At 45.8% G+C, this 25,307-nt stretch overlaps 1 protein-coding gene across 3 annotated transcripts in view; it reads right to left on the minus strand.

Moving 5' to 3' along the window:
• Positions 1-10,863: 10,863 nt before the first annotated feature.
• The window catches only part of CARD10 (caspase recruitment domain family member 10), a 42,674-nt gene continuing 28,230 nt past the window's right edge, over positions 10,864-25,307 (minus strand). For all 3 annotated transcript variants that reach the window (XM_083701111.1, XM_083701109.1, XM_083701110.1), the window contains exons 15-22: positions 25,016-25,139; positions 22,970-23,210; positions 19,552-19,621; positions 18,047-18,140; positions 16,062-16,214; positions 14,439-14,560; positions 13,602-13,717; positions 10,864-11,553 (exon numbers count right to left, since the gene is read on the minus strand). In XM_083701111.1, the coding sequence (XP_083557237.1) occupies positions 11,346-11,553; positions 13,602-13,717; positions 14,439-14,560; positions 16,062-16,214; positions 18,047-18,140; positions 19,552-19,621; positions 22,970-23,210; positions 25,016-25,139 (1,128 nt within the window). In that variant the 3' untranslated portion in view covers positions 10,864-11,345. The remainder of the gene's footprint in view (positions 11,554-13,601; positions 13,718-14,438; positions 14,561-16,061; positions 16,215-18,046; positions 18,141-19,551; positions 19,622-22,969; positions 23,211-25,015; positions 25,140-25,307) is intronic.

Genomic DNA, 25,307 nt, shown 5'->3' on the forward strand with positions numbered 1-25,307 from the left:
CTAAACGACTAAACAACAACAAGCTATGCGGTATTTTAGGGAGCAGGCTAGCAGGCAGGGCCCATTACTTACATCATAGGAACCTACACAACAGAAAACACTGGTGCTGTATGTAGGTTTTATTTTGTTTTTTTACCTTATATTTTGGAAATGTACATTCAGTTTTTTCCCTTTAATTTTTTGGTGGGGCCCAAGAGAGTGAGGCCCCAAGCTATAGCGTGTTTAGCTTATACATAAATCCAGCACTGCACATTGTACTTATAAGGCACATTTTGAGTACATGGCTTTCCCTCAGAAAATCCTGGGACCTGTAGTTTAAGGGTGCTGGGAACCGTAGCTCTGTGAGGTATAAACAACCATTCCCAGGATTCATTGGGAAAAGCGATATGCTTTAAATACATACATACATCATTTTATTTGCATCCCACATTTACATAGTTAAAACCATGCACAAAGCGGGTTTCAACATGAAAAAGTACATATTTACAAACATAACAAAAGTAGTCATAAACAATAAAAAACATAAAAAAGTTCACAACCAATTTAAACAATTAAGCAATTTCCAAATTAAATACACAGAGTGTATGCAGCCACTGCTACCCCTGGCAAGAACAGCTGTATGATAATCTTTGCAAATGCCTGTCTCTCCCCCTTACTGCGCTTCCATGCTTAGGCATACATTAAAAACATCTAGGGGAAGAATTACGGCTTAATTCTTACAAACAAGAGTCAAGGTAGCAAACTTGCCTCTTGAAATGTAGCAAACTAGCTGTAAGGTATTTCGTTTTCGTTTTAGTCTTCTACAGTATGCAATAGAGATGGAAGAGGATGCTGGGGTCAGAGCACAATTCTTGGTTTGAGAATAGATGCTACTAAAGGTAAAGGGACCCCTGACCATTAGGTCCAGTCACGGACGACTCTGGGGTTGCGGCGCTCATCTCGCTTTATTGGCCAAGGGAGCCGGTGTACAGCTTCTGGGTCATGTGGCCAGCATGATTAAGCTGCTTTCTGGCGAACCAAAGCAGCACACGGAAACGCCGTTTACCTTCCCGCCAAAGCAGTACCTATTTATCTACTTGCACTTAAGAGTGCTTTCGAACTGCTAGGTTGGCAGGAGCAGGGATTGAGCAACAGGAGCTCACCCCGTCGCGGGGATTCAAACCGCCGACCTACTGATCGGCAAGCCCTCAGTGCCACCCGCGTCTACTAGTCAGTGCTATTTTTCTATGAAAGAAAGGTGTACCAGAAGAACTCACCAGGAATGCCCTCCTTGTTCTCTTACCGTGGCAATAGCGCCCACCTGAGAGGTGCCAGAACTGAGTTCTGGTGAGTTTCAGCTGAAAAAAAGGCCTTCTACTAGCATGTTTCGATGGTCTTCTGTGAAAGGTACGAGAACACATCAGGCAAAGGGCCATGTTTATGCACTGGGATGGAGACTTCCCTGACTCCAAAGCCAAACCACAACCATGGAGAGAAAGATCTTTGACCCAGGATTCTTTGGGGTGGGGGATGATGCAAGAATGCTTTAAATACATGATGAGGATGGTTCTTACGTGCAGCCATGCACTCTGCCATCTACAGATGGAGGAATGCCAAGGCCATCTTTGACTCACTCTGAAGATTGCCAAACCATCTTTGACTCACTGCGGAGGCTGCAAATGCAGAGTCCAAGGGCTTGCTGCTTTCAATACTCACAGGTAGTGTCAGCTGATAAGGATCCTTTGCAGTAGGCTGCCAGGAGCACCATTTCAAAAAGAGTCATATGGTCTGCCGCTTCATGGAATTGTAGCATTTTGAATAACAATACAGGAGCAGTTCAATGGCCACATTTTCTGCTTCTGTGAATGATGTTCCTGCAATATGGAACAGAAAACCAGAGCATCTGGCGATCCTAGTTTGGCAAGGAAAGAAAAAATGCTCATGTGAGTTAAACTCAGACACACTTGCGTGCAGACACACACACACACGCGCACGCACACACACACACACACACAAATGTACATTTCTATTTTTACATGCTTGCCTTTATAGGCTGGCTGCTGGAAGCTGACCTCCTCCCTGCTTTTGAGAAGTGAAACTGATAATTTTCCCTTTTCCCCCACCCACATCTCTGTTCCTAAAGACCTTCCCATAAGGGACAGTCATTCATTCCAAGTAGATCATGCTGCTCTGGATTTTATGCACATTCTTCTCTTTGTTACATGCTTTGATGAGCAGTGACCTAATTAAAACACGTTGCCTTTTAGAATATTATCAATGGCATCTTGAAGGGAAGATATGCACATCTAGGCTTTTTGACCTAGATTTTTAGATTCCCTACCAGCTTTCAAATCCCTTCTGGCTTCCCCAGCTGCAATAGTGCCCGACCATGCAAGTTTACCAATCTATCAATTCTGGTCCATGTTCCCCCAGACCACCTGTTAGCTCACATCTTGCGAGATTTTTGCCTTAGGGTGCTTTGAGATGGCCGGATGGGGGATTCTAAATTATGAAAATGGGTCATTCAAATATCACAGACAGGTTGTTGGCAACAGGGTTGTTGTTGTTTTAATTACTAGGTATTTGCCAGAGAATACAAATCGGATTATATTATTATTATTATTATTATTATTATTATTATTATTATTATATTTCCGGACACACCATTCTTGCTCCCACAAGAGCCCAGGGTGGCTAACAGCAGTCACACAAAAAAGAACTTTTAAATACAAATGCTAAAACAACAATCTGAAATAAAATAAACTATACAGTGGTACCTTGGGTTACAGACGCTTCAGATTACAGATGCTTCAGGTTACAGACTCTGCTAACCCAGAAATAGTACCTCGGGTTAAGAACTTTGCTTCAGGATGAGAACAGAAATTGTGCAGTGGCAGCAGGAGACCCCATTAGCTAAAGTGGTGTCTCAGGTTAAGAACAGTTTCAGGTTAAGAACGGACCTCCGGAACGAATTAAGTTCTTAACCAGAGGTACTGGCCGATGCAGCCCTTGCCAGGACAGCTCCCCCCCCCCTTGATGCCGACAGAGAGGAAGCCAAGCCGAACCACACTGGGGCACCCCTTGCCTGCCACACTCCATCCATGCCCACTCAGAGGACTCGGATCTGCATATGCAATTTCATTTGTAGAAATGGAAATGTAGGATTACTATGATTTAAATAGAAATAAATCTTAATGGGGGGGGACACGGGTGGCACTGTGGGTTAAACCACAGAGCTTAGGACTTGCCGATCAGAAGGTAGGTGGTTTTAATCCCCACGACGGGGTGAGGTCCTGTTACTCGGTCCCTGCTCCTGCCAACCTAGCAGTTCAAAAGCACGTCAAAGTGCAAGTAGATAAATAGGTACCGCTCCGGCGGGAAGGTAAACAGCGTTTCCGTGCACTTCTCTGGTTCGCCAGAAGCAGCTTAGTCATGCTGGCCACATGACCCAGAAGCTGTACGCCGGCTCCCTCGGCCAAAAAAGCGAGATGAACGCCGCAACCCCAGAGTCAGCCACGACTGGACCTAATGGTCAGGGGTCCCTTTACCTTTATATCTTAATGGATTGAGGAATGCCTGCATAACCTGTGTGCCTGCTCAGTCTGCTGTCCAATTGCAAACTGGAAGAGCATCTTCGAGGCCCCTGCCTCTCTTCCCTTTTATTGCTCTTTTTCTTTAAACCAGACTTGGGCTGGACTCGGGCAGCCCTTCAAACAGAGGACTGTCCTCTTTAAGGCAGGACACGTATCCACCTTCCAGCTTATGAAACTATGCTCCTTTCCAGCTTATGAAGCTCTATTTCCCAACATACTCCCAGTGCTCATAATGTAGTGCTGTTACTTGCAGTCACTTTTACGATTCAGCAATCAATAGCTGCTTAAGTGAGTACTGCTGCATACACCAAGCCGAGCTACCCCTCCCCAAGTTCAGTTGCAGATGGAGTTAACCTTCCAGTCTGATTCCTTCATCTATGAGACCCATATTTCACAGCTTTGTGGATGCTAACAGTTCCACAGAAAGACACAAGTGCACCAAAAATTGGTTGTGGGTGGCTCATGCAGCTTCCTGAAGGTCTTGGCTTACATTTTTGTAAAAAAAAAAGCAGGCATCTAGGCCTTATTGCTTTGAATGTATATTTGACAGTGTTAGACGAAGTCTGCTGAACTCTTGGAAGTCAAAGGAGCAGGTGATTGAGATGTCCAGTGGTTGAAAATGGAGCACTAGCTTGTCTGGCTAAGATTTGTCCCTCTTCCCTTGATTAGTTCTATTTTGGAAAAACAAAACACACAGACGGAATAAATTATTGAAAAGAATAAACATAATAGATGATAAACAATTATGCAAAACAAGTGAAATTATGCAAATCTGCTCTATTTGCATAATTTATATAGGTTGCAGAATTCAGCATTGTGGGAATAGTGTTAGGAACTGCTGACCACTGCCCCATGTGGTGAAATGCCTAACTGCAGCTTTTCATTGAAGAACAACAGGAAGGAGTGTAAAACATATTCCTGTCTCAGCAGTGATTTGCTTGGCCAACAGAGGCTGCATGAACTGTGGCAAACCCAATCTTGTTGGTCCTGGTTGGCTCTTTGATCTTGATTTCTGTTGGTCCCGACTCCTAGTCCCAGGCTTACTCCAGATCATATTCCTGACACTTTTTCTCCAATAGGATTTTATTTTCTCTTTTGTTGCTGTTGTTCAAAGATTATACACTGCACTGCTCCCATTTCCAACCCCTATCAATCCAAAGTCCATAATTCTCCTTGCAGAGTACCCCAATAATCAGCATAGGAGGCCCTGCTGGTGGTGCTGTTGCAGGATACAGCCCATTTGACCCAGGGCAGGACCTTCTCGGTGGCAGATCCCCATTTCTGGAATGCCCTCATTATTAACTTCTAGGAAGCATTTAAGACATTTCTGTTGACCCAGGCATTTGATAGCTGAAAATCACTGTTCTTGGCCACCTTGAAATTACTGGCTGCGAGAGTTATGTGTTTTCAGACATTTCAATTGTTTTAAAATGTTTTAAAAAAAATATTTGTAATTGCATTGCATTATCACAGATGTCCTGGGCTCCTTTGGGAGGAAGAATGGGATATAAAATTAATAACTAAAATGTACAGTGAAATAATACTTGAACCGCTTCGTTTTAGCCATAGCTGAGCGCTTACCTCTTCAGAAAGGCGCAGTATTCTATCTGCCACAGATTTTTCAAAGAACTCCAGGCAGCTTTCCATTTCTTTAGTGCTCCCCTGGTATTTTAATATATAAATGTATATATTATTTTTAGATTCCCTTTGAACATCAGCATGTTCTTTCACTGACTTATTGGGAACAACATGCCTTAGGCCCCGAGATGCGAAGGTGATAGGCACTCGTTGGAACCGCCCTGGCCTGATAAACTTCACATTTGCAAAGCTCCAGCACTTTGCATGGGTCAAACTGGCAACCCCAGAGAAACAAATCATTGGAAGTCTTCCACTGATATGAGAGCATAGAAAGAACCGGTTCTCTTTATATATATATAGATTTTTATTAACAATTTCAACATAACAAATTATCAAAACAAATCATCTTTATTATTCCCCCCCCCCGCATTTCCCCCCCTCCCACCTCCCCAACAAACCCTCTCTCCATCCCCCCCTAAGACTTCCCTCAACCCATGTTAACTTCTGCATATTGTAAAATTGTGTACATCCTTGTATTATCTGTCTACTATGTTAACCCTCAATAAATTTGTGTATGTTTATTCAAAACCTGCCAAGGAGTCCAGTTCATTTTGTTGTCTTTTTAAATAATTTGTATTTCTTCTTCTTTAAAGTCACAGTTCTTCTTTAAAGTCACAGTTGTCCTTGTCTCGCAATTTGCATGTCAATTCCGCCAGTTCTGCAGAGTTCATCAATTTCTCTTGCCACTGTTCTTTTGTCGGGATTTCCTCATTCTTCCATCCTTGTGCAATCAAGACTCTTGCCGCTGTTGTAGCATACATAAATAAATAATTTATTTTCCTTGGCAGGTCTTGTACTACAATCCCTAATAAAAATGCTTCTGGGTGTGTGTCTGTTTTTTAATAAATGTCATTTTAAACATTTTCTTCAACTCATTGTATATCATTTCCCCCCTTTTTTTAAATTTCTCTGCATTCCCACCACATATGGTAAAAGGTCCCTTCCTTCATATGTTTGACCCAGTTTTATACAAGGAAGAAGTGATGTTCTCAAAGTGGCCAACCAGACGCCTGTGGGAAACCCGCAAGCAGGGCTCAAACACAATAGCACTCTCCCCTCCTGCGGTTGTCGGCAACTGGTACTCAAAAGCATTACTTCCTCCATCTGTGGAAGCAGAGCACAGCCATCATGGCCTTCTCCAAGAATCTGTCCAGTCCTCTTTTGAAGCCATCCAAGTTGGTGGCGTCACTGCCTCCTGTGGCAGGGAGTTCCATAGTCTGACTATGCAATGTGTGAAGAAGCATTTTCCTGAATCCTCTTAACAATCAACTTCATTGGATGTCCACAGGTTCTAGCGTTATATGAGAGGAAAATTTGCCGTGGTCGCATACCATGGCTGCATAGATGTTGTTTTTATAATAATTTTTATTAGTTTTACATATAATCACATTGCGTAGCTTCGTATCCTCTTATTAAATCTCTTTGGCTCAACTGAGCCTAATGACTTTCCGCCCGCCTAATGGTTTACAAACTTAAATTTTGCATCTTTGCATTTCACTTCCTTTCCTATTCTGGTTATATCATTACCTAAGTTATTACATTACTCATTCTGAATAGGTAGTAATTTCATTTTACAAATCTTCAGATAACCCTGCTAGTGATGTTCCCAAAGGCTGCTGATGGCTGCACAGATGTTATTGGCCCAGAGATGGAAAGAAAATACAGTTCCTATCACAGAAGAATGAAGTTGATGGGCAGTGCTGAAATGGGTAAAATAACCGGAAGAGTCAGAAATCAGGAAGACCAAAATTTTAATAAGGAATGGGGAAAAATTGTAACTTATCTTGGACAGTTAAAATCATTAGTAGGATTGGAATATCACTTGTAGTTTAAGGATTCTGGACACAATGGAGATGTAAAAGATTTGAATCATCATAAAAGATGCAGGAGGAAATGGTTAATACGGGAGAATGGAAGTCCAGGAGATTCCTTGGAATCTTGTTTTTTATGATTTATATTTGAGATATCTCTGTAAAATTTTAATTTGAAAAACCAGATAAATAAATAAAAAGGAGACGAAAATGTTCCTCTACCGTTTTCTCCATGCCATGTGTAATTTTATCGTGTCACCTCTTACCCGGTACTTCCTTTTTTGCTAACTAAATTGTCTCGAATGCCGCAACCTTTCCTTGCAGGGGAGTCAATTTGTCCCCTCATTCGCTTCACATGCAGTTTTCTGACCCAAAGCAGCTAAGAGAAACATCAACAGATACTGGAGCACCCAGAGTGACAGGAGACTCCCAGAGTGATGTAGATAACCATACATGGTAGCCCTCAATCCTTCTAAGATTTGGACCCAGACAAAATGGTGGGATGTCCCTGCTGCCTCCAGTGGAATTTGCAGCTGTTATGCTGCTTTGAGACTGGCTTGAGGCCAGCAGCCTGCTCAAGTCTGCTATCAGTGTTACTTCAATTATGATTTACCATGTCTGCCCCGCATTTGATTTACAGACACTAAGCCTGTTGGCAGAGCCATTTGTTTTATTGTTCTTCATTGATTGTACAGCACCTAGTTGTTTAGGTTGCTTAATAAATTATTATTATATTACTCTTCCGGCACAAAATCTTCTGGCCTCCTCTCTCTCACTGCTTCAGTTAATATCCTTCCAACCCGCCCACTAAGGCTCTGGCTACCATCATTCATGTTTCTGTGTCTTTAAGGATGGGCTGCTAGGAGGCACTTTTTGTGGAGCGACCCTTGGAGGCTGTCTGGCAGGGCCAATTTGTGCAGCATGTCAGAGCCCGACTCCTCACAAGGTGAATGACACATATGAGAGTGTTCAGCCTGATCAGTTGCACAAGTTACCTATTAACATCCAAGTAAAATTCAACATGTTGGCTTTTGAAAAGGCTCTGTAATACATGGGCACTGCAGGAGCCTCCCTACCCTTCAACAGCTGTGGAAGAGGACACACATAAAGCCCCTTTGCTACAGGTGCTAAGCTCAGTTGGAAAAAAGCAATACCCTTTCTTCTTTATCCCTGGCACTAGTTTTCCCACAGTCCAATCCTGTCGACTTTTAAAAGATTTTCCTTTTCCACTGGGCTTTTAAAGGATTTGTTTTATAATCCAATAGGTTCATTTGTTCCTTATCCAGCCTGCATTTTTACTCAACGCTGAGATGTTTTTACCGACGTTTTTATTTGTACTACTATTTCTTAGCCACCTAATTAAAAAAAGAGGGATATTTATATTTTAAACAAATGAACAAAATAAAAAATAAGTGCTGCTCTCAATCTGCCAACCAAGGCGTTGAAAATGAGGGAATCCAGAACAGCCAAGGTGAGATGTGTCCAACAGTAGCAGCAGGCAAGCAACATTTTCCCCTTTCCTATCCAGCAATTTGTATCCCAGTATATTGGGGTTCTTGAACCTATGAAACAGACTGGCTATAAGCCTGAAAAGGCCGTCTGTACAAGAGTGTTAGAAAGTCACAGTCCGCAGTCCAAACATAAATCTAATCCCTCTTCTCAGAACACCCATATCTTTGGGTTCGATTCTAAATCGAGAATTCAGAGAAACTGCAATGGCCTATAAGGCCACAACTGAGATGAATTATGATTAGGAATATAAAAAGATGCCTTACTACAAGTCATGCACAGGACTGTGTTATGTTAATGCTTATCTTATCCTTGCTGCCATTTTTCATCTTTTGGTGGTGTTTTTGTTGATGTTCTTGAGAAATAACCTCTTCCTTTTGTTTTATGGCTTTACAGTACACCCCCCCCCTTTGCATCTTCCCAAATGCAGCTGCATTAAATGACTCTTTACACGACTTCTACAAGGTATTTACTACCCTTCGAATAGCTGCCTGCGGAGGCAAATGGCATTCCTCTGCTAACACCCCTGGAGCTGCCCTTGCTCTGCGGCAGGCCAAATTAACTTGCAGGGTTAATATTTACCCAAGACTCCTTTAACCCAGCTCTACCCACACAAGGAACCAGGCCGCTGGCGCAAAAGGAACTGGTAAAGTACAAATGCAGAAGTAGCCACCGCATGTGGGCCCCAGAAGAAATTGTGGGCGTCAGAAACAGGTTCCGAAACAAACACAGGGAAGAGAAACAGTGTGGAGTGTGATTCCTACAGTGAAATACTGCTGCCAAAAAAATGTCTGAGTTTCTTCAGGTCAGGAACAAGGTGCTGGTAAAAGCTTGGAGAGACCATACTGGAGAGCCACTGCCAGCCAGTGTATAGACAGCATTGAGCTAAAAGTGCCAATAGCTTGACTCAGGAAGAGCCTAAGGAGCTGCTCTATACCAGCTTTCCACAGCCCTCCTTTATGAACACTTGCCAGACTTTTGTGGCATATTGCAATGTCAGGGGGGCCCTAGAAGCAACAGAAGACAAGCTCTGGGATCAGACCACCTCTCTCTCTCCCTCTCTCTCTCTCTCTCTCTCTCTGTCACATCCTTTCCAGAACACAACTCAGAAGGTAAGCCAAGAGCTCTGTTATGTACCAAAAGCCAGCTGGGGCTGACTTCTGCATGGTAGCTCTTAACTCTCCCCCTCCGTGCATTTCATTTACTGCGCTTCACCCTCTTCCGCCCCACCCCATTCTTGGCCCCCATGTCCATAGGGAAGGGATAAGATGGAAGAGTTCAAGGCCAAGTGATCTGAGCATGTCATCCTACAACAAGGGGCAGCCAACATGGTGTTATTGGACTCCAACTCCCCATCAGTCCAGGGCAGAACAGCCAATGGTCAGGGGTGATGGGAGCTATAATTGGAGGGCACCCTGTTGGCAACCCCAGCTCATGACATTTAAGTGAAGACAGCCTCTGTTGAGTAAGTGCAACAGCTGACTTTCTGGACCCAGCCTCTTGTTTCTGACAAAGCACTACAGCTGTTCCTCTGCTGACAACCTGGGGACTGAGGGGGAATGAATCAAAGAGGAACAGGAAGTTGCCCAAGAATAAAAGCGAAAGCCACTCTTTCCCTAGAAGGGGCCATGGATATCTGCTATGCAAGCAGAAGATCCAAGCTTCAATCTTCAGCTTCTCCAGGTAAAGCTGGAAGTGACCCCTGCCTGTAACTCTGTAGAATCACCACCAGTCAGTGCAGACAACACTGCAAGTCTGACTTGGTATAAGGCAGATTCCTACTTACACAGTTTGTGCCTTTAGCCACACAAGAGGCAGCAGGTGAACTGCAGAGAGACACAATTCAAGAATTGTGCACAATTCAAAGTGTTGGTGCTGACCTTTAAAGCCCTAAACGGCCTCAGCCCAGTATACCTGAAGGAGCGTCTCCACCCCCATCATTCTGCCCGGACGCTGAGGTCCAGAGCCAAGGGCCTTCTGGCGGTTCCCTCATTGCAAGAAGCAAAGCTACAGGGAACCAGGCAGAGGGCCTTCTCGGCAGTGGCGCCCTCCCATCAGATGTCAAGGAAATAAACAACTATCTGACTTTTAGAAGACACCTGAAGGCAGCCCTGTTTAGGGAAGTTTTTAATGTTTGCTGTTTTACTGTGTTTTTAATATTCTGTTGGGAGCTGCCCAGAGTGACAGGGGAAACCCAGCCAGATGGGTGGGGTATAAATAATAAATTATTATTACTAGGCAAAAAGGAAGGAGTGGAGACAGAGGCAGGCAACTAGGAACAAGTTGGAAATGTGCTTCCTTCCCAGCGAACTCAAGAAGCAGCCAGTTGTTCATTTCCATTGTTAATGCTGTTTAATTCTTTTTCCATATTCTGGTCTTCAATAAAAAGGGTCCATCAATAATTTAGGCACAAGAAAGCGGCGGGCACAGAGGGTGTCTCCTGCCCGCTCACAGTCCCTCTGGCTGAGGGGACACTCTATGTCCATATGCGTGCATACGAGGGCACCCCATCCCCTCCAATGAACACACATACTTCCAAAAGGGTGTGAATGGAGGTAGAGACAACAGCCACAGAGAACACAGGAAACGAGGAAGGGCCTGGGATAGTGGAGTCAATACTGGAGGCAGTGAAATGCAGAGGCACATTTTTCCCCTTCTCAGGCTAACTGAGGGAACGACTGGACCACAAAGGAAATGGGCTATGTCTGTAGGATATCTGGAGTGAATCAAAGATCCAGAACATCATCAGTGGGTCGTGGATCGAAGCCTCTGTCCTGCAGAGGCTTTTCTGCTTGCAGACACCTCCAGACACCCATCACAAATCCCTCTCCTCGACCCACACAATCCTGGTCTGCTCCTGGAAGACATGGGCCCGCACCACCTTCACCAGCTCCTCCGCACTGGCCCAGGCGTGAGGATCCACCCAGGCCCCCAAGCACGGCAAGGTGTGCAGAGTCCACTTGGCCTTCCGGCACTGCTTCAGCACCTCCGAGTCGCGAAGCCCCGGCTTCCCCAGCCAGCTCCTAGGAGGGAAGAGCACAGCAGAGAAACATGCCATCAGTAGACTCCTCAAGACGCTATGAATAATGCATTCGCCGAAATGGGTTAAGTCAAGCATGTTAGCTTAAGCATGTTGAAGTCTAATGGTCTGATCCCAAGAACTGATGGACCGCCAAGCAAACGCTCCAGTTGGGAGCTTCCTCCGCCCCCTGCACCAGGACGATGTCACAAATCACAGTCCACGTGCGTTCCCATCTGAAGCAAAACATTCAGGATTTTTGCAGAAGGAGCTTTAAAAAATTCAGCAGACACTGTAACCACCCAAAGGAGAGTTTGGGCAACCGGTGAAACCTTATGGTCCATAGTGTATCTGGGGATGGGGCGCAGTTCAGTGGTAGGGCACTCGTTTCATGTGCAGAGGGTCCCTGGGTTCAATCGCCACCCAAGGCCAGGAAAAACTGCATGTCCGAAACTGGAAAGAGCCACTGCCAATCCATATAGAGAAAACCGAGATGGGTGCAACTACCTATATGGCTTCTAATGTGGTGGTTTTTCAAAGCTTTCTGCATCAGCACTGCTTGTGAAGGAGTTGCAGGAAAAAAATGAAGCAATGAAGGTGCAGGTCTTTAACCAGAGGTTGGATGGCCACCTGTCATGGATGGTTCCGCTGAGATTCTTGCATTGTAGCGGGTTGAACTAGATGGTCCCTTCCAACTCTGCAATTCTATGGTCCCCCCCCCCCCAAGTCAGTTGATTCAGCCTATTGGGGTCCCCCAAGTCAGTTGTTTCAGAATATTGGCTCAGCCTACTGGGTCTTATCGTCCTCTTGCACAGAATGAGAATAGTTCCCTAAAAACACTTCCTTGAGGCTACGGAGTTTGGGAGAGGACCAACAAAGATGGAGAAATTGTCTTTCAGGGAAACCTGTCAGCTGTTATACTCATCTTCTCACTGTGAGACACCTGTATTCTAGGGTGGTTAGCTGCCAAAGCAAGAAAGAGGACATGGCTCTTTCAGCTTTGATTGCAGCGCAGAAGAGGAAATTTCAGAAAAGCATAGCTTGCTACACCTCTTTAGATGGTTCAATGCCCCAGTCCACTGCCTTATTTTTTATTTTTTAATACTTTTATTTTTCTTTATAAACAACCAAAATTGAAGAATTTTTTAATGAAAAATCCTTAATAATAATAATGAAAAAAGCTTTAAAAACTACAAAAAATATCAAAGTATATGGCATAGAACATAAGCCATTATGGGAAAGAAAAAAGGAAAAGGAAAGGAGGAGGGGGGGAGGGGAGGAAAAAGAAAAGAAAAAAGGGGGGGGGGGAGAGGAAGATGAGCCAAAACACAAGGCGGCTCATTTATTGTATGCTTCCATCAAGGTCACAGCAGATCATTATTCTTATCAATTCTCTCTATCTGCGTTCCATAGAATCCTTCATCTTGGTATCAGGGAACATTTCCCTAAGTCTGCTGCCTTATATTCATGGAATCAAAATTGTAGAGTTGGAAGGGACCACAAGTGCCATCTAGTTCAATCCCCTGAGATGCAGGAATCTTTTGCCCAACTTTGGGCTCAAACACATGACGCTGAAATTAAGAGCCTCATCCTCTACTGAGCGAGCTGGACCAGGCCATTTCTCCATTTAGCTCGGTCCACACTGACTGGCAGCTGCTTCCCAGGATTTCAGACAGGGCTATCTCACAGCCCTACTTGGAAATTCCAACGACTGAACCTGGGAGACTGTGCATGCAACACAGATTTCAGACAGGGTCTCTCCTAGTAGCAGGTGCTAGAGGGTGAACCTGGGACATGCTACATGCAAAGAAGATGCTCTTCCACCGAGATATTGCCCGTCTCCAGGTAGTAATTCAGTAGGGCATGGAGCTGGGTCTAAGCACAATGGAAAAGTTGGGGCTTCTTCCGGCAAGCTCAGCTAGAGGAAGAAGGGCTCTCATCTGGAGCTGTGTCATGGCAGAGAAGGGGGCGCCGGACTGCCTATACCATCTGAAGCCAGCTCTTCCCATCTGCATTGCAACCCGTGTCAATCCTGAGAAGGGCTTTTCATACCTGACTCCCCTGACGTTCTTCTCTGTGACCTCGACATGGATAACGATGGGGTATATTTCACTTTTAATTAGTTCCCTCGCCACCTGGACCTCCAGCTCCAGCAGGCAGTGTTTGTTCTGCAAGGAAATCCAACAGATTTACTGATTTAAATGGAAAAGAAATAACCCGTCCCTGACAAGTTACATTAAATCAAACCCTACACTGTGAAATATCATTGCTTTTCCAATAGTAATTCCATTAAAGGATGGGATTTACAACCAAACCAGTGAGGAAAAGAGAGAATTGAAGGGCAGGGTCAGTTGATCTACAGCACGCTGGGCGTCCGATACGTCTGGGTGGGAGGAGACCTCGGCACTCACCTTCAGGGACACTCGGTCTCCCATGCTAGTCAAGGAGAGCATCACCCCACAGACCTGCAGAGCCCACCAGCTTGCAGATCTGCACTCAGAAGACCCTCTTCTCTGGAGAAGGACAAATGGGATGTGTACAGATATTACACAAAATGGCAGTCATGGAGCTTACATAGGAAGTTGTGGAGACAGCTTGTTGGGATTGGTTTGAGGCAGAGGAAGATAATTTGGATTCCCCTTCCCTGGAAGCAGGGCCAAAGTGTAGCCATTAAATTTCCCACAGCTCCAGATGGCTGCTAGTACACTCCCTGCTCTGAGAGTAATTGGGAATAGCAGTGTAGAAGCTCTCGCCACAAAGAGTTGCCTGGGTAGGGTTACAATAAAAGGGGAATCTAATTTGTCTCGAGTTTTTCCATAAGGCGGTTTAGCATAACCGTTCGCCTCGCCCTGCCTCTCAGCCCTGAAATTGCAGTGCTCTAGTCCTCACCTTTCCAATAGCCTCCTTGATGGTGCGCATCTTCCTGCAGTTCCTCTGGCTTTCAGAGATCCCATCAGCAATAAGAAAATTCTTGGAGGAGGCAGAGGAGAGTCTTTGGTCAGGAGGGGCATCTGTGAATGCAGGGAGCAAAAACCACAAAAGGGCAAGTCGTGGAGGAGATGTTACAATAAGCATGAGTTATCATTGGGGGGGGGGTTGCTTTCAAAGCCTAGGTCAGGGGTAGGCAACCTAAGGCCCATGGGCCAGATGCGGCCCAATCGCCTTCTCAATCCAGCCCACGGACGGTCTGGGAAACTGCATGTTTTACATGAGTAAAATGTGTCCTTTTATTTAAAATGCATCTCTGGGTTATTTGTGGGGCATAGGAATTCGTTCATTTTTTCCGCCAAAATATAGTCCAGCCCACCACATGGTCTGAGGGACGGTGGACCAGCCCATGGCTGAAAAAGGCTAAGACCTTCAATCTGAAATTCTCTTTAATCAAAATTAAGTCCCAGTGAATTCAGCTACATTTACTTTCAGTTAAGAGTGCAGGGAATAGAAGCCTAAGGCTAACCTGTGAGTCAAACCCATTGAACACACTGGGAGATATTTCTGAATAAACATGCATTGGATCGCACTGTAAATCATGCAAGTTGCAGTGCAGAACTTTTCCCCAAAAAAATGCCCTATATTTTTTCTTTTGCAAGGGAAGGAAAACAGAAGCAACGTCTTTTGTTTTTATGACCTTAGCGCTGTAGTTCCCAGCAGTTTTGTTAAGGGGATCGACCAATGGGGTTTTTTTCAAGATCCATCTTTTGGCCCGGACCTCGACGCAGAAGAACTTCCTGTCCTTTCGTTTTCCACACCACACGGTACAAGAATCATAGCACAAGCTCAAGGTCCCACATTTCACTGCGTTAGGAGGCATTAATTTCATATCAGCAAACCTTCTTTGCAGCAACACTATGGATGGGCATGAACATGGGTCAGTGGCGGGTTTTCTTCTTTACATCATGGGTGGGGGACCTGTGGCCTTCTAGATATTGTTGGACTCCAACTCCCATCATCCCTGGCCATTGGCTACGTTGGCTGGGGCCGATGGGAGTTGGAGTCCAACAATATCAGGAAGGCCATAGGTCTCCCATCTCTGCTTTCCATGAATAGAGATCCTCAGAGTTCTGTTTCCTGCACCCAAAGTGTGGAACCTGCATTTGTGGGGCTCACGTAGGGAAGAGCAAAAGGCAGAAAGTCTTGTCAAAAGTCAACCGCCACCCACTTCAAGATGCAAAAGGAAGATCCTTGCTCAAAGCAAGGGTGGAGAATCTGTGGTCCTTCAGGTGTGGTTGGGCTACATCTCCCATCAAACCCAGCCAGTAGGACCAGCAGTTAGAGATGACAGGGAGTTGCAACCTCTGCAAAGCCTGGATCACTCCAACTCTGAGCTAGAGGCATGAAAAGGAGACTTTCAATGCTTACTCCTGTAGGAGTAAAGATTATTAAACCAGAGACTCATTTCCTAGCATAGTCTCAAGGTGCAAGTCCAGAGCTAGGATAAAGAAAGCAGACCCACTTGGGGTTTCCACCTTCTCCACTGCCCCTTCGTCAATTCACTCAGCCTCTCCTGCTTACCAGACGGGCACGAGCAAAAGTCCTGATGGGAGGAAGGGAGAGCCAGAAGATTCTTAATGAGACGGGGTGCTAAGCATGCAGGTGAGAGCATGACAGGACGACGGGTCTGAACCATGAGAGGGCAAACTGGGCTGTAGGGCTTTTCAGTTCCATCTGCAAATAAAAAGGCAGGGTCAGTGAGCAAGAGAAGCGAGGGCAGGCTTGCTGGCTTCAGTGATTCCTTATATGTCTTTAATATGGTGATGGTTGGGAGCTGCGTGGGCCTTTGAGGTCCCCATTCCCTGACCCCTGCAAGCTCTGCTCAGCCCTCTTCTGGCTGGAGAGGGCCTGCTTATTTATTTTCCAAGCGGAACAAGGAGTCCTGTGACCCAACACGAAGCAGGGATTGAAAACCTGTTGCTCTCCAGGTGCTGCTGGACTGCAGCTCCCATAATTCCTGAGCACTGGCCATGCTGGTCGAAGCTGATGGAAATTTGAGTCCAATAGCAACCAGGAGGGCCACAGCTTCCCCATCCCTACCGCCCTACCATAAGGTAAAGGTAAAGGGACCCCTGACCATTAGGTCCAGCCGACCATAAAGACTAGCAAATAAGACCAGTGAATAAAGCACAAGCTTTATTCAGGCAAGAGCAAGTGCCTGTCACCATCATCTATGATATACTGCAAGGTGGGGAACCTCGGTCCTGGGGGTCACATGCAGCTCTCCATTTGGCCCTCGATGAGACTGTGCCAGGCCACATACCCCTCCCACAGGCCATACCCTCCTCAAATGCTTTTGCCAGGCTGTGATGTAACCTAATCAACAAAGGCAAGAATCACATCCATTGTTCTGCCCGCTTTGGCATCTACTCCTGACCCTCGGAAGGTTGCCCTTGAAGGAATGGGGTCCCTGGGTTGAAAGGGGCCCCCACCCCCGCTCTGCAGTTATCTTGGGGAAAACGAGAGGGAAGGAATGAGATTCCCATGCTTCCCACTTCTTTGGCAGGCACACAATGCCGGCATAATCCATCAGAGTGCTTTCTCCAAGATCAACATGTGGTTAACAAAGGAAGGGCCTTTTCAGTGGTGGCACTGTGGCAATGGAGCATTCTCCCAAGAGAAAGGCTCACCTGGAAGCCACTCAAATGCCTCATCAGTGCCTAGCTAAAAGCTTTATATATATATATATAATCTTTTTAATCCTGGCGCATCTTTATGATTTTCTAGATTGGCTGTTATTCTTTATTTTTAAGTACTAGCTATTTTAATGTGGGTTCCCCCCGTTCATTTTATTGAAAGCCACCCCGATTGCATAATTAAAGGGTGGAGTATCCACAAATTAGTGAATGAATAAATAAATTCACCGGGGCCAGACAGTCAGAGCATATAACGCCAATCCTGGCCTGGCTGGATTAGTTTCTGGGCCCAGTTCAAAGTGCTGGTTTTGACCTCTAAAGCCTTAAGCAGCGCAGGACAGCAATACCTCAACATATGAACTAATCCAGACCCTGTGATATTAATCTGAGGCCCTTCTTCATGTGCCTCCTTCACAAGAGGTTCACAGGGGCCTTTTCTGCAGCCCCCACCACACATTGTGGAATGCCCTTCCAAGAGAGGTTCGCCTGGCACCTTCATTACATATCTTAGGCACCCGGTGAAAAATTTTCTCTACAACCAGGCCTTTGGCTGATTAACATTCTATGTCTTTTAAAAATGTGTTTGAGGGGAGGGGGGTGTTACTGGTTTGCTTTTGTTCTCCTATCTATTTTGGGTTCTTACTTCGTATTTTTATGTTGTGAGCCACCCTGTGATCTTTGGGTGGTGTTTTGCATATTGAATAAATAAAGCAAATCCTCATGAATACATGAATATGCAAAACACTGAGACACTGCCCCTGTACAGAGAGCCCGCACACCACAGTAGGTAGACCATGTGTGGGAGCTACTTATCTGACGTTAACTCAAGAGCAACGCTTTTCTGTTGGGAGCAGAGGTTTGCAAATTCACCTGGGCAAAGCTCTTGCCAAGGGGCCTCCTCACTCTGCCCCCCTTGCTGCTTATGTTTCACCAGGCGAAGCTGGTCCAGGGCCCGTTTCTTCAGCTGGAAAGAACAAAGAGAAAGGGAGGGGAGGGGAGGAGGGGGAAGGAGACAGACAGAACAAAGCATGCATCACTCAGGCGCTTGCAAAATGACAGCTACATGTTTATTATTGGAAGTTAAATAGGCTGTGCCTTGAGATACAACTCCCCGAGTGAGGCAGGGCATAGCAGCAATTAAGAGCCTTCCTCTCTTGCAAGCTCCGGTCCTTCGAGAAAACGGCTCAAGATAACAATGCAAGGCATTTCTCTACATCTCCCATAAGGGAAGGCTGTCCCTAAGAAAACGCTGCACCAGCAGAGACAACGGCTACCACACAGGGAAGTGTAGCACTTTTCGCCTAGGCTGTGTGTCGGAGAGAGAAAGGCAGCAAGAAACCAGCTACCCACTCACACACCCGATCCAAGAAACCAGACCCTGAGGCCAGGAAGTAGAACCCGAGGACTGCTCCAAGCTTTGCAGCCTGTGGACAAGGGAAAAGGCTTAGACCAGGATGGGGTTTTCTCTCTCCATCTTCCTTTCCCCACCGCACCCCTGGATTTTGCCATGGTGAGACTCCCGAAGTCAAGAGCTGTGATGATTTCCTAAAATGCAGAACCCTCCTGCCTATAAATTGGTCTAAAACATCACAATCCTGCATCTTCAGCCACTCATGGTGGCTTATGACCACTAGACTTTTCATGACAATTCCAGATGGGTGCGACTTGATCACTCCACAGCTGAGATGAAAGCACTTCCTGCATGTTCAAAAGCACTCCCTCCTTGACGGTACGTCAACACGTTGCAGGAAAGAACCTTCTTATTACTATTAGCAAAGATTCATATTCAGCCCTTCATCCCAGGGACGAATGTTTAGTAGGCTAGCCTGGAGAGAGACTGACTGGCCTGGGTTGCCCATTGTGTTTTGTAGTTGAGTGGGGATTTGAACTCGGGTCTCTGTGGTCCAAGTCCTTCATTCTATCTGCTGCACGACACTGGCTGCACCATATCATTTTGTGTTTTTATACTGTAAAAGTGATCTTCGGTTGAAGGGCAGTTACTGATTGATTGACTGATTTGCAGGTTCCAGGATTGAGTCTAGACAATTCCTCTTGTGCACAGCTTACAAATGTGAGCCTCCTCTCTCAACAACTTTGGCATAACAGCCAAGGAGTTATACCAAAATCACCAATGAGCAGCAACCATTTTATCTGCTTTTTCCCCTCTGCTCCCTTCTCAATCCCTTTTCCTTTTGGATTGCAACCCTGAGGATAGGGACTCCCTTACTGAGTGCAAGCTGTTCTGGAAGGCTTTTGGAGAGGGGGGCTCTCCAAGAGTGGAATAAAAGAACTTTTATGATTAACAATGATAATACCACCACCAGTCCTTTCTTCCCAACCCACACATTCCCCCTGTTCTCTCACCTCCAGCTTACCTTAGTCTTGGAGCCTTTTTGCTGGGCTGCCACTTGACTTTTCTCCTGTATCTTCAAGAGCTGATGAGCCCTGAAAGATGACAGCAATTGAAAACCAGCTTGCTGGGAGGGAGGCACGCACACACACACACACAGAGAGAGAGAGAGAGAGAGAGAGAGAGAGAGAGAGAGAGAGAAGCAGAACCGTGTGGCCAACTGCTCTCAAGAGGCACAGGAATTGATCATTCCAAATGCCCTTTTTAGTGAAGAAGGCATATTGAGATATCTCTCATCCTCACAAACAGCCAGGATGGTGAGCCTCAGCTCCTGTTTTGCTTAGCAAGGCATGGAGACACAGAGGTACACTGTCAGTGCTTCCAAACAGTCAGCGTTTTGCAGGATTCAAGCGCACATCAGAACTTTAGGTCTGTGCAACTAAAGTGGATTAAGGGACTCTGTCGGCCTAGCAGAACAAATCCAGTTTAACAAAAACAAAAACAAAAGCCAGACTTAATGCAATTTGGAAAGTGATGGGGAATTCAGTGTAGAATTCAACACTGGAAAGAGGGAGGCGCAACTGGGCTTTCATTAAGGAAAGTCAATTAATCAAATGGATTTAAAAAAAAAATCAAATGTGCATAAATGTGCGTACAATTACAACAATAGCTTATGTAAGTGAGGGGAGGCATGGTGATGGAACTGCATGCTTCAGCAAGGGCCATCTGTGAAGAAAGTGATGTGGGGGGGGGGGTGCCACTTCAAAGATATGCCTGCCACCTTCAGTTTTTGCAAGTATTTAGGGTAAACTCACATTTAACTTTAAAAAAAAAAAACTTACCATCCAATCAAACCAGAGATCCTTTTTCCCCCCAGTCTATTAAAATGGCCCTAACCAATTAATTTAAATTATTAAAGGTTGCAGCCTGAGCTTTTATATACACATCATTACTTCCAGAGGGGCAGCCGTGTTAAGTCTTTTGCAGCAAGAACCATTTATTATGGCAAATTCTGTTAGCCTTTAAGATGCCACAGGACTGTGTGGTCATTACTTATTTCCACTCTGTTCCAAGTGCTTTAACACAATTCTCTTCTCATTCATCTCTAATGATACTGAAGGTGAGCTCAGCGCACAGATCCTAACCAGGGAAGGCCACATGGATATTCCAGAGCTTGAACCCGGTTCTCCCGAATCCCAGCTCACATCCACTGATTCACCAGTTCCCTACAGCTCCCAGGCAGCTTCTGCAACAGCAGCGTGGCCACGTCTCCCCCTGATTGCCTCCCACCAAATTTCTGTCTCTGTTGCCTTACCCAGCACTGCCTGCCACCCACTCAGCCTTCTCTAAAAATCCAATGGAAACACAATAAAAAGCACGGCACCAAATAAAACTCAATTAGCACTCCAAAACCCAGGTCCATCTAAAATTAATCCAATAACGCTACATAAATATTACAAGACACCTTTAAAAACCCAGTTTAAACAAGGATGCTTTTGCAGATCCTGCTAAAAACCTGCAGACTGGACGTGGGCAATTCTCAGGGGGCAGAATGTTCCACAAAGCTCTTGTGCTGTTCTCCAACTGTTAGGATTCCTCAAAGGAGGAGGGCCTTACCGAAAGAAATTAAATGGGGGCAGGGAGGCACTCACTAACAACCTCCCCTCTCCCAGTTGTGGGTTACCCGATAAACCTTTCTCCTACAGCACCCACATATCATAGTGGTGCTTAGATCTATGTGTTACAACTTGTGCTAGTCAAGTGCTGCAACTACAAAAAAATATAGGGGAGTCTTAAGAAGCTGCCTGATGCCATCTCTTGGTATTAGTTGCTCTCTAGATCTCTGTTATGGTCTCTATTTTGCCCAGCAGCTGTTTTCCGGGTTCTGCTACCCAAAGAGCACGACTGCATCTCAATGTGCTTAAGTTACAGGGAGGGAGTTTTCCACTGAGCATCAGGAGAACTTGAATGGTTATGGGAAGGGTTGTAGTGCAGGGCTTTGAATGCGGAAGGCCCCACATTCAATTCCCATCATCTCTCAGTAGCGCCGGAAATGTCCACTGCTTGACGCCCTGGAGAGATGCTGCCAGTCAATGTAGACGCAGCCAGATGTTCCAGTGGGCCTGACTTCTTATAAGTTCCCTGTGCTCCTAAGAGCAGCTTAGAAGGCAGCCAATGACCAAAGCAGGGTGGAGGAATCCTCCTTCAATGCCGATCTTCATAATAATAATAATAATAATAATAATAATAATAATTTATTATTTGTACCCTGCCCATCTGGCTGGGTTTCTCCAGCCACTCTGGGCAGCTTCCAACAAAGATTAAAAATACATTAAAATGTAACCCATTAAAAACTTCCCTGAACAAGGCTGCCTTCAGATGTCTTCTAAATGTCAGGTAGTTGTTTATCTCTTTGACATCTGATGGGAGGGCGTTCCACAGGGCGGGCGCCACTACCGAGAAGGCCCTCTGCCTGGTTCCCTGTAGCTTTGCTTCTCACAATGAGGGAACCGCCAGAAGGCCCTTGGTTGGGGACCTCAGCGTCCGGGCAGAACAATGGGGGTGGAGACGCTCCTTCAAGTATACTGGGCCAAGGCCGTTTAGGGCTTTAAAGGTCAACACCAACACTTTGAATTGTGCTCAGGAATGTATTGGGACCCAATGTATGTCTTTCAAGATCTTCAGGCAAAAGCTGGGCAGCCATCAAGCATTTGGAACGCTTGAATTCTATGGATTCCCAGACTCAAGCACAGGGTTGAACTAGGTGACCCCTTGACCCTTCTCTCCCTCCCTCCAGTTTTAAAATTCTGTCTCAGGCAAATTTCGGCTGCATAACCCGCTGCTACTGTCCTTTTCCCCATTTTTAACTAGAGATACCAGGCATTGACCTTGGTAGCTTCCAGACAACCCGCTTACTGATCGATCATCCTGATTTGTTCGCAGGGAGATTAGATGACGAGTGGCTGTTTACTGAGCATCCATTCCAATTTGCTTGCTGAGAGGCTAGAGGATGTTGCCTCAAGTGTTACCCCACACTTTCCGTTGCATTTTCCAATTTCTTTCCTGATTGCAAGAAGTATGATTGGGGCAGGGCAAGGCAAGGTGGGAGGGAATGTGGTGGTTGCATAAGGCCTGCCTTGCCTAAAGGATAAACTTACTTAGTAGAGCATGAGATTCTTAATGTCAGGGTCATAGGTTTGAGCCCCATGTTGGAGCAAGGATTCCTACATTGCAAGGGGTTGGACTAGATGACCCCCGTGGTCCCTTCCAGCTCTACAATTCCATGATTCTCTCATTCTGCTATAACAGCACAGCCTGAATTTGTCAGTTTGACTGAATCCCACCCCAAAAGACTGGAAGCATCTCTTGCACATGCAAAGCATCCCTCTGCCCACTTAAGTTCTTGTGCATTAAATCACACCCAAGGGACAGAGGCCCATTACCTGCTGTAGTTAGGTACCGTGCCACTGTCCAAGTCCTGGAGGGTGAAGGGATCCACGCGGGCACAGTACCACTCCAGCCGCCCCTTGTACAAAGTGTCCGTGACGTGAAGGATCTCCCGGTGCTTCACGCACAAGGCGTAAGGGTCGGCAAGCTCCAGGAGGCTCAGGTTGGCCCGCACGTAAAACGAGTCACCAGGAACCTTCTTCCCAGCATCCAGTGCTTCTTTGAGAGGCTGGTATCCTGGTAAAGAGAAGAGGATGCAAATGAGAAGGGCCCTGCTGGATCAGGCCAAAGGCCCATCTAGTCCAGCTTCCTGACTCCTGCATTTGCCAACCAGGTAGCTCACAAGCCAGGCATGGAAGCAGCAGATCTCTCTTGTTGTTGCTGCTCCCCCTCCACCACCAGTACAGCCTCTAGCATGCAGAAGAGACAGCAAATAGCAGTCGAGAAGCCCAAATAAATGCATTAGTTTTTGATCCAAAGCATGTTTTACCATCCTCTTCAGGAAAACAAATGGGGGCTCAAGGAGAAGCTCACAAACATCAATACAGTCCCTGCCTTCAGGTTTACAATCTAAATGACACAGCACAAAAGGAAAAGTGACTGGGAGGGAGGAGGAAAAAGGCAAAATCAGGTGCGGTTTTGTAACAAAGGGCACCTCCGCACTTGGTTTTTGTTTGGGTTTTGCAGATAAGGAAGCTCTTGTAATGACCAGCTGGAATGAAAAGAGTTCCAAGGAGGAGGAGGAGCCATGAGTTGCTGGTCTCTCGGCAGAGCAGATGGATGGAGTGCCCTGCTTCCTTTCTCTCCAACAGCTGGAGCTCAGTGGAGCGGATGTCTACAAGTTATTGTTGATGGAGGAAGGAACCTGATGGAGCTCATCGGGATGATGCATTATGTAAAGTGAACAGAAAAAGTCACACGAGAGAGGGCGATGATAGATAGTGGTCTTCAAATTCTGTGTAGCTGGGGGGAAAGTTCCACATAAAATTAGGAACTCACAGGAGCGCCAAAGAAAAAAGAAAAGAAAAGATGGGAGATCTAGAAGCCTCATGTATCCCTCTCCAACATCAGATAAGCAGGTGTGACTTAGGGGGCCCAATAAGTGGCCCCTCTACTCCTCCTATCCCTCCTGTGAACATGGTGTTCAAAAAAGCATTTGAGAGAGACAGAGAGAGAGAACTTCTGTATCCTGTTACTGATCAGCATGAGAGCAGAACAACACTGCCTTGCTCCAAAAACGGAGCAACAGGAAGAGTCAGTGGCTGGTCCCCTCTCCTTGCTCTTTTGCACGGAATTCTGCAGTTCCAGCATTGTGACAAGGCTACTTGGAGAAGTCCTATAAAGTGAGGTTCTGTATGTAAAAGAAGCACTAGTTTAAAGATGCTGATTATAGAGAGCTGATTATGGAGAGAGGGCTCCATAACGGCCCTGCTACTCAAAGGGAAGAGAGGCATCTGGGCCTCCAACCCAAACTGCCCTCCAGGCACTAACTCCCATGATCTGAATCCAAGCTAGTGGGGAGTCGGGCTTGAGCCGGCCAGATTTTGGACAAATTCCATCTAGGTGACTTAAATTAAAATTTGGGGCTCTTATCACCACAAGGGTAATCCTTAAAGCTGTACAAGCAAATTAGAAAGCCATGGGATACCAGAGACTTGCAGCAGCAATGGGAAATCTGTCCCAGCATAGCAACCTATATGACACCCTAAATGAACGGCATGGTATACCCTTCAACTATTGCAAAAGAAAAGCATAGAGCTACAGCAGGGGCACTGCACTGAACTGCCACTCTTGGCTAACTGCAAGTCTTGTGTGATCTGATGGCAGGGTTCTAAGATAGCCACAGGGACTAGAAACTTGGTTTGTGCTTACTTTTCCTAAATAAATCAAAACTTGAAAAGTGGCGGCACCCTAGGCCAGATATTCAGCTAAAATATTTCTGCTGCAGCATCGCAGCTGCACAACAGACCCACAGCCTTGACTGTCCAGATTAGTTAAGGATAGAACAATCACATGTGCAGGATTGGGAAAAAGTGGCTTACCTTTCATATCAGGGAGGAAAAGCAGAGCAGATGGATCATCCCAGTGCAGCAGACTCAGGTAAGCTACTTCCAGGGTGCAGTTCTCCAGGGAAAGCACTTCGCCGTTTAGCTGTGGACCCCTAAGCTGCCGCAGAAACACACACAGAGCAGAAATGCAGGGATCAGTTACAATTAGCTTTGTAAAAAAAAAAATAATAATCTGGACTTTAAAAAAAGAAAAAGAACTGTGCTGCTACCTCTCCATCCATCCCCTCTGCAACCTTTAAAACAAAACAAGCAAGCAAGCAAACTG

Source organism: Podarcis gaigeae, assembly GCF_964106915.1.
Source record: "Podarcis gaigeae genome assembly, chromosome: 10".
Classification (NCBI taxonomy): domain Eukaryota; kingdom Metazoa; phylum Chordata; class Lepidosauria; order Squamata; family Lacertidae; genus Podarcis; species Podarcis gaigeae.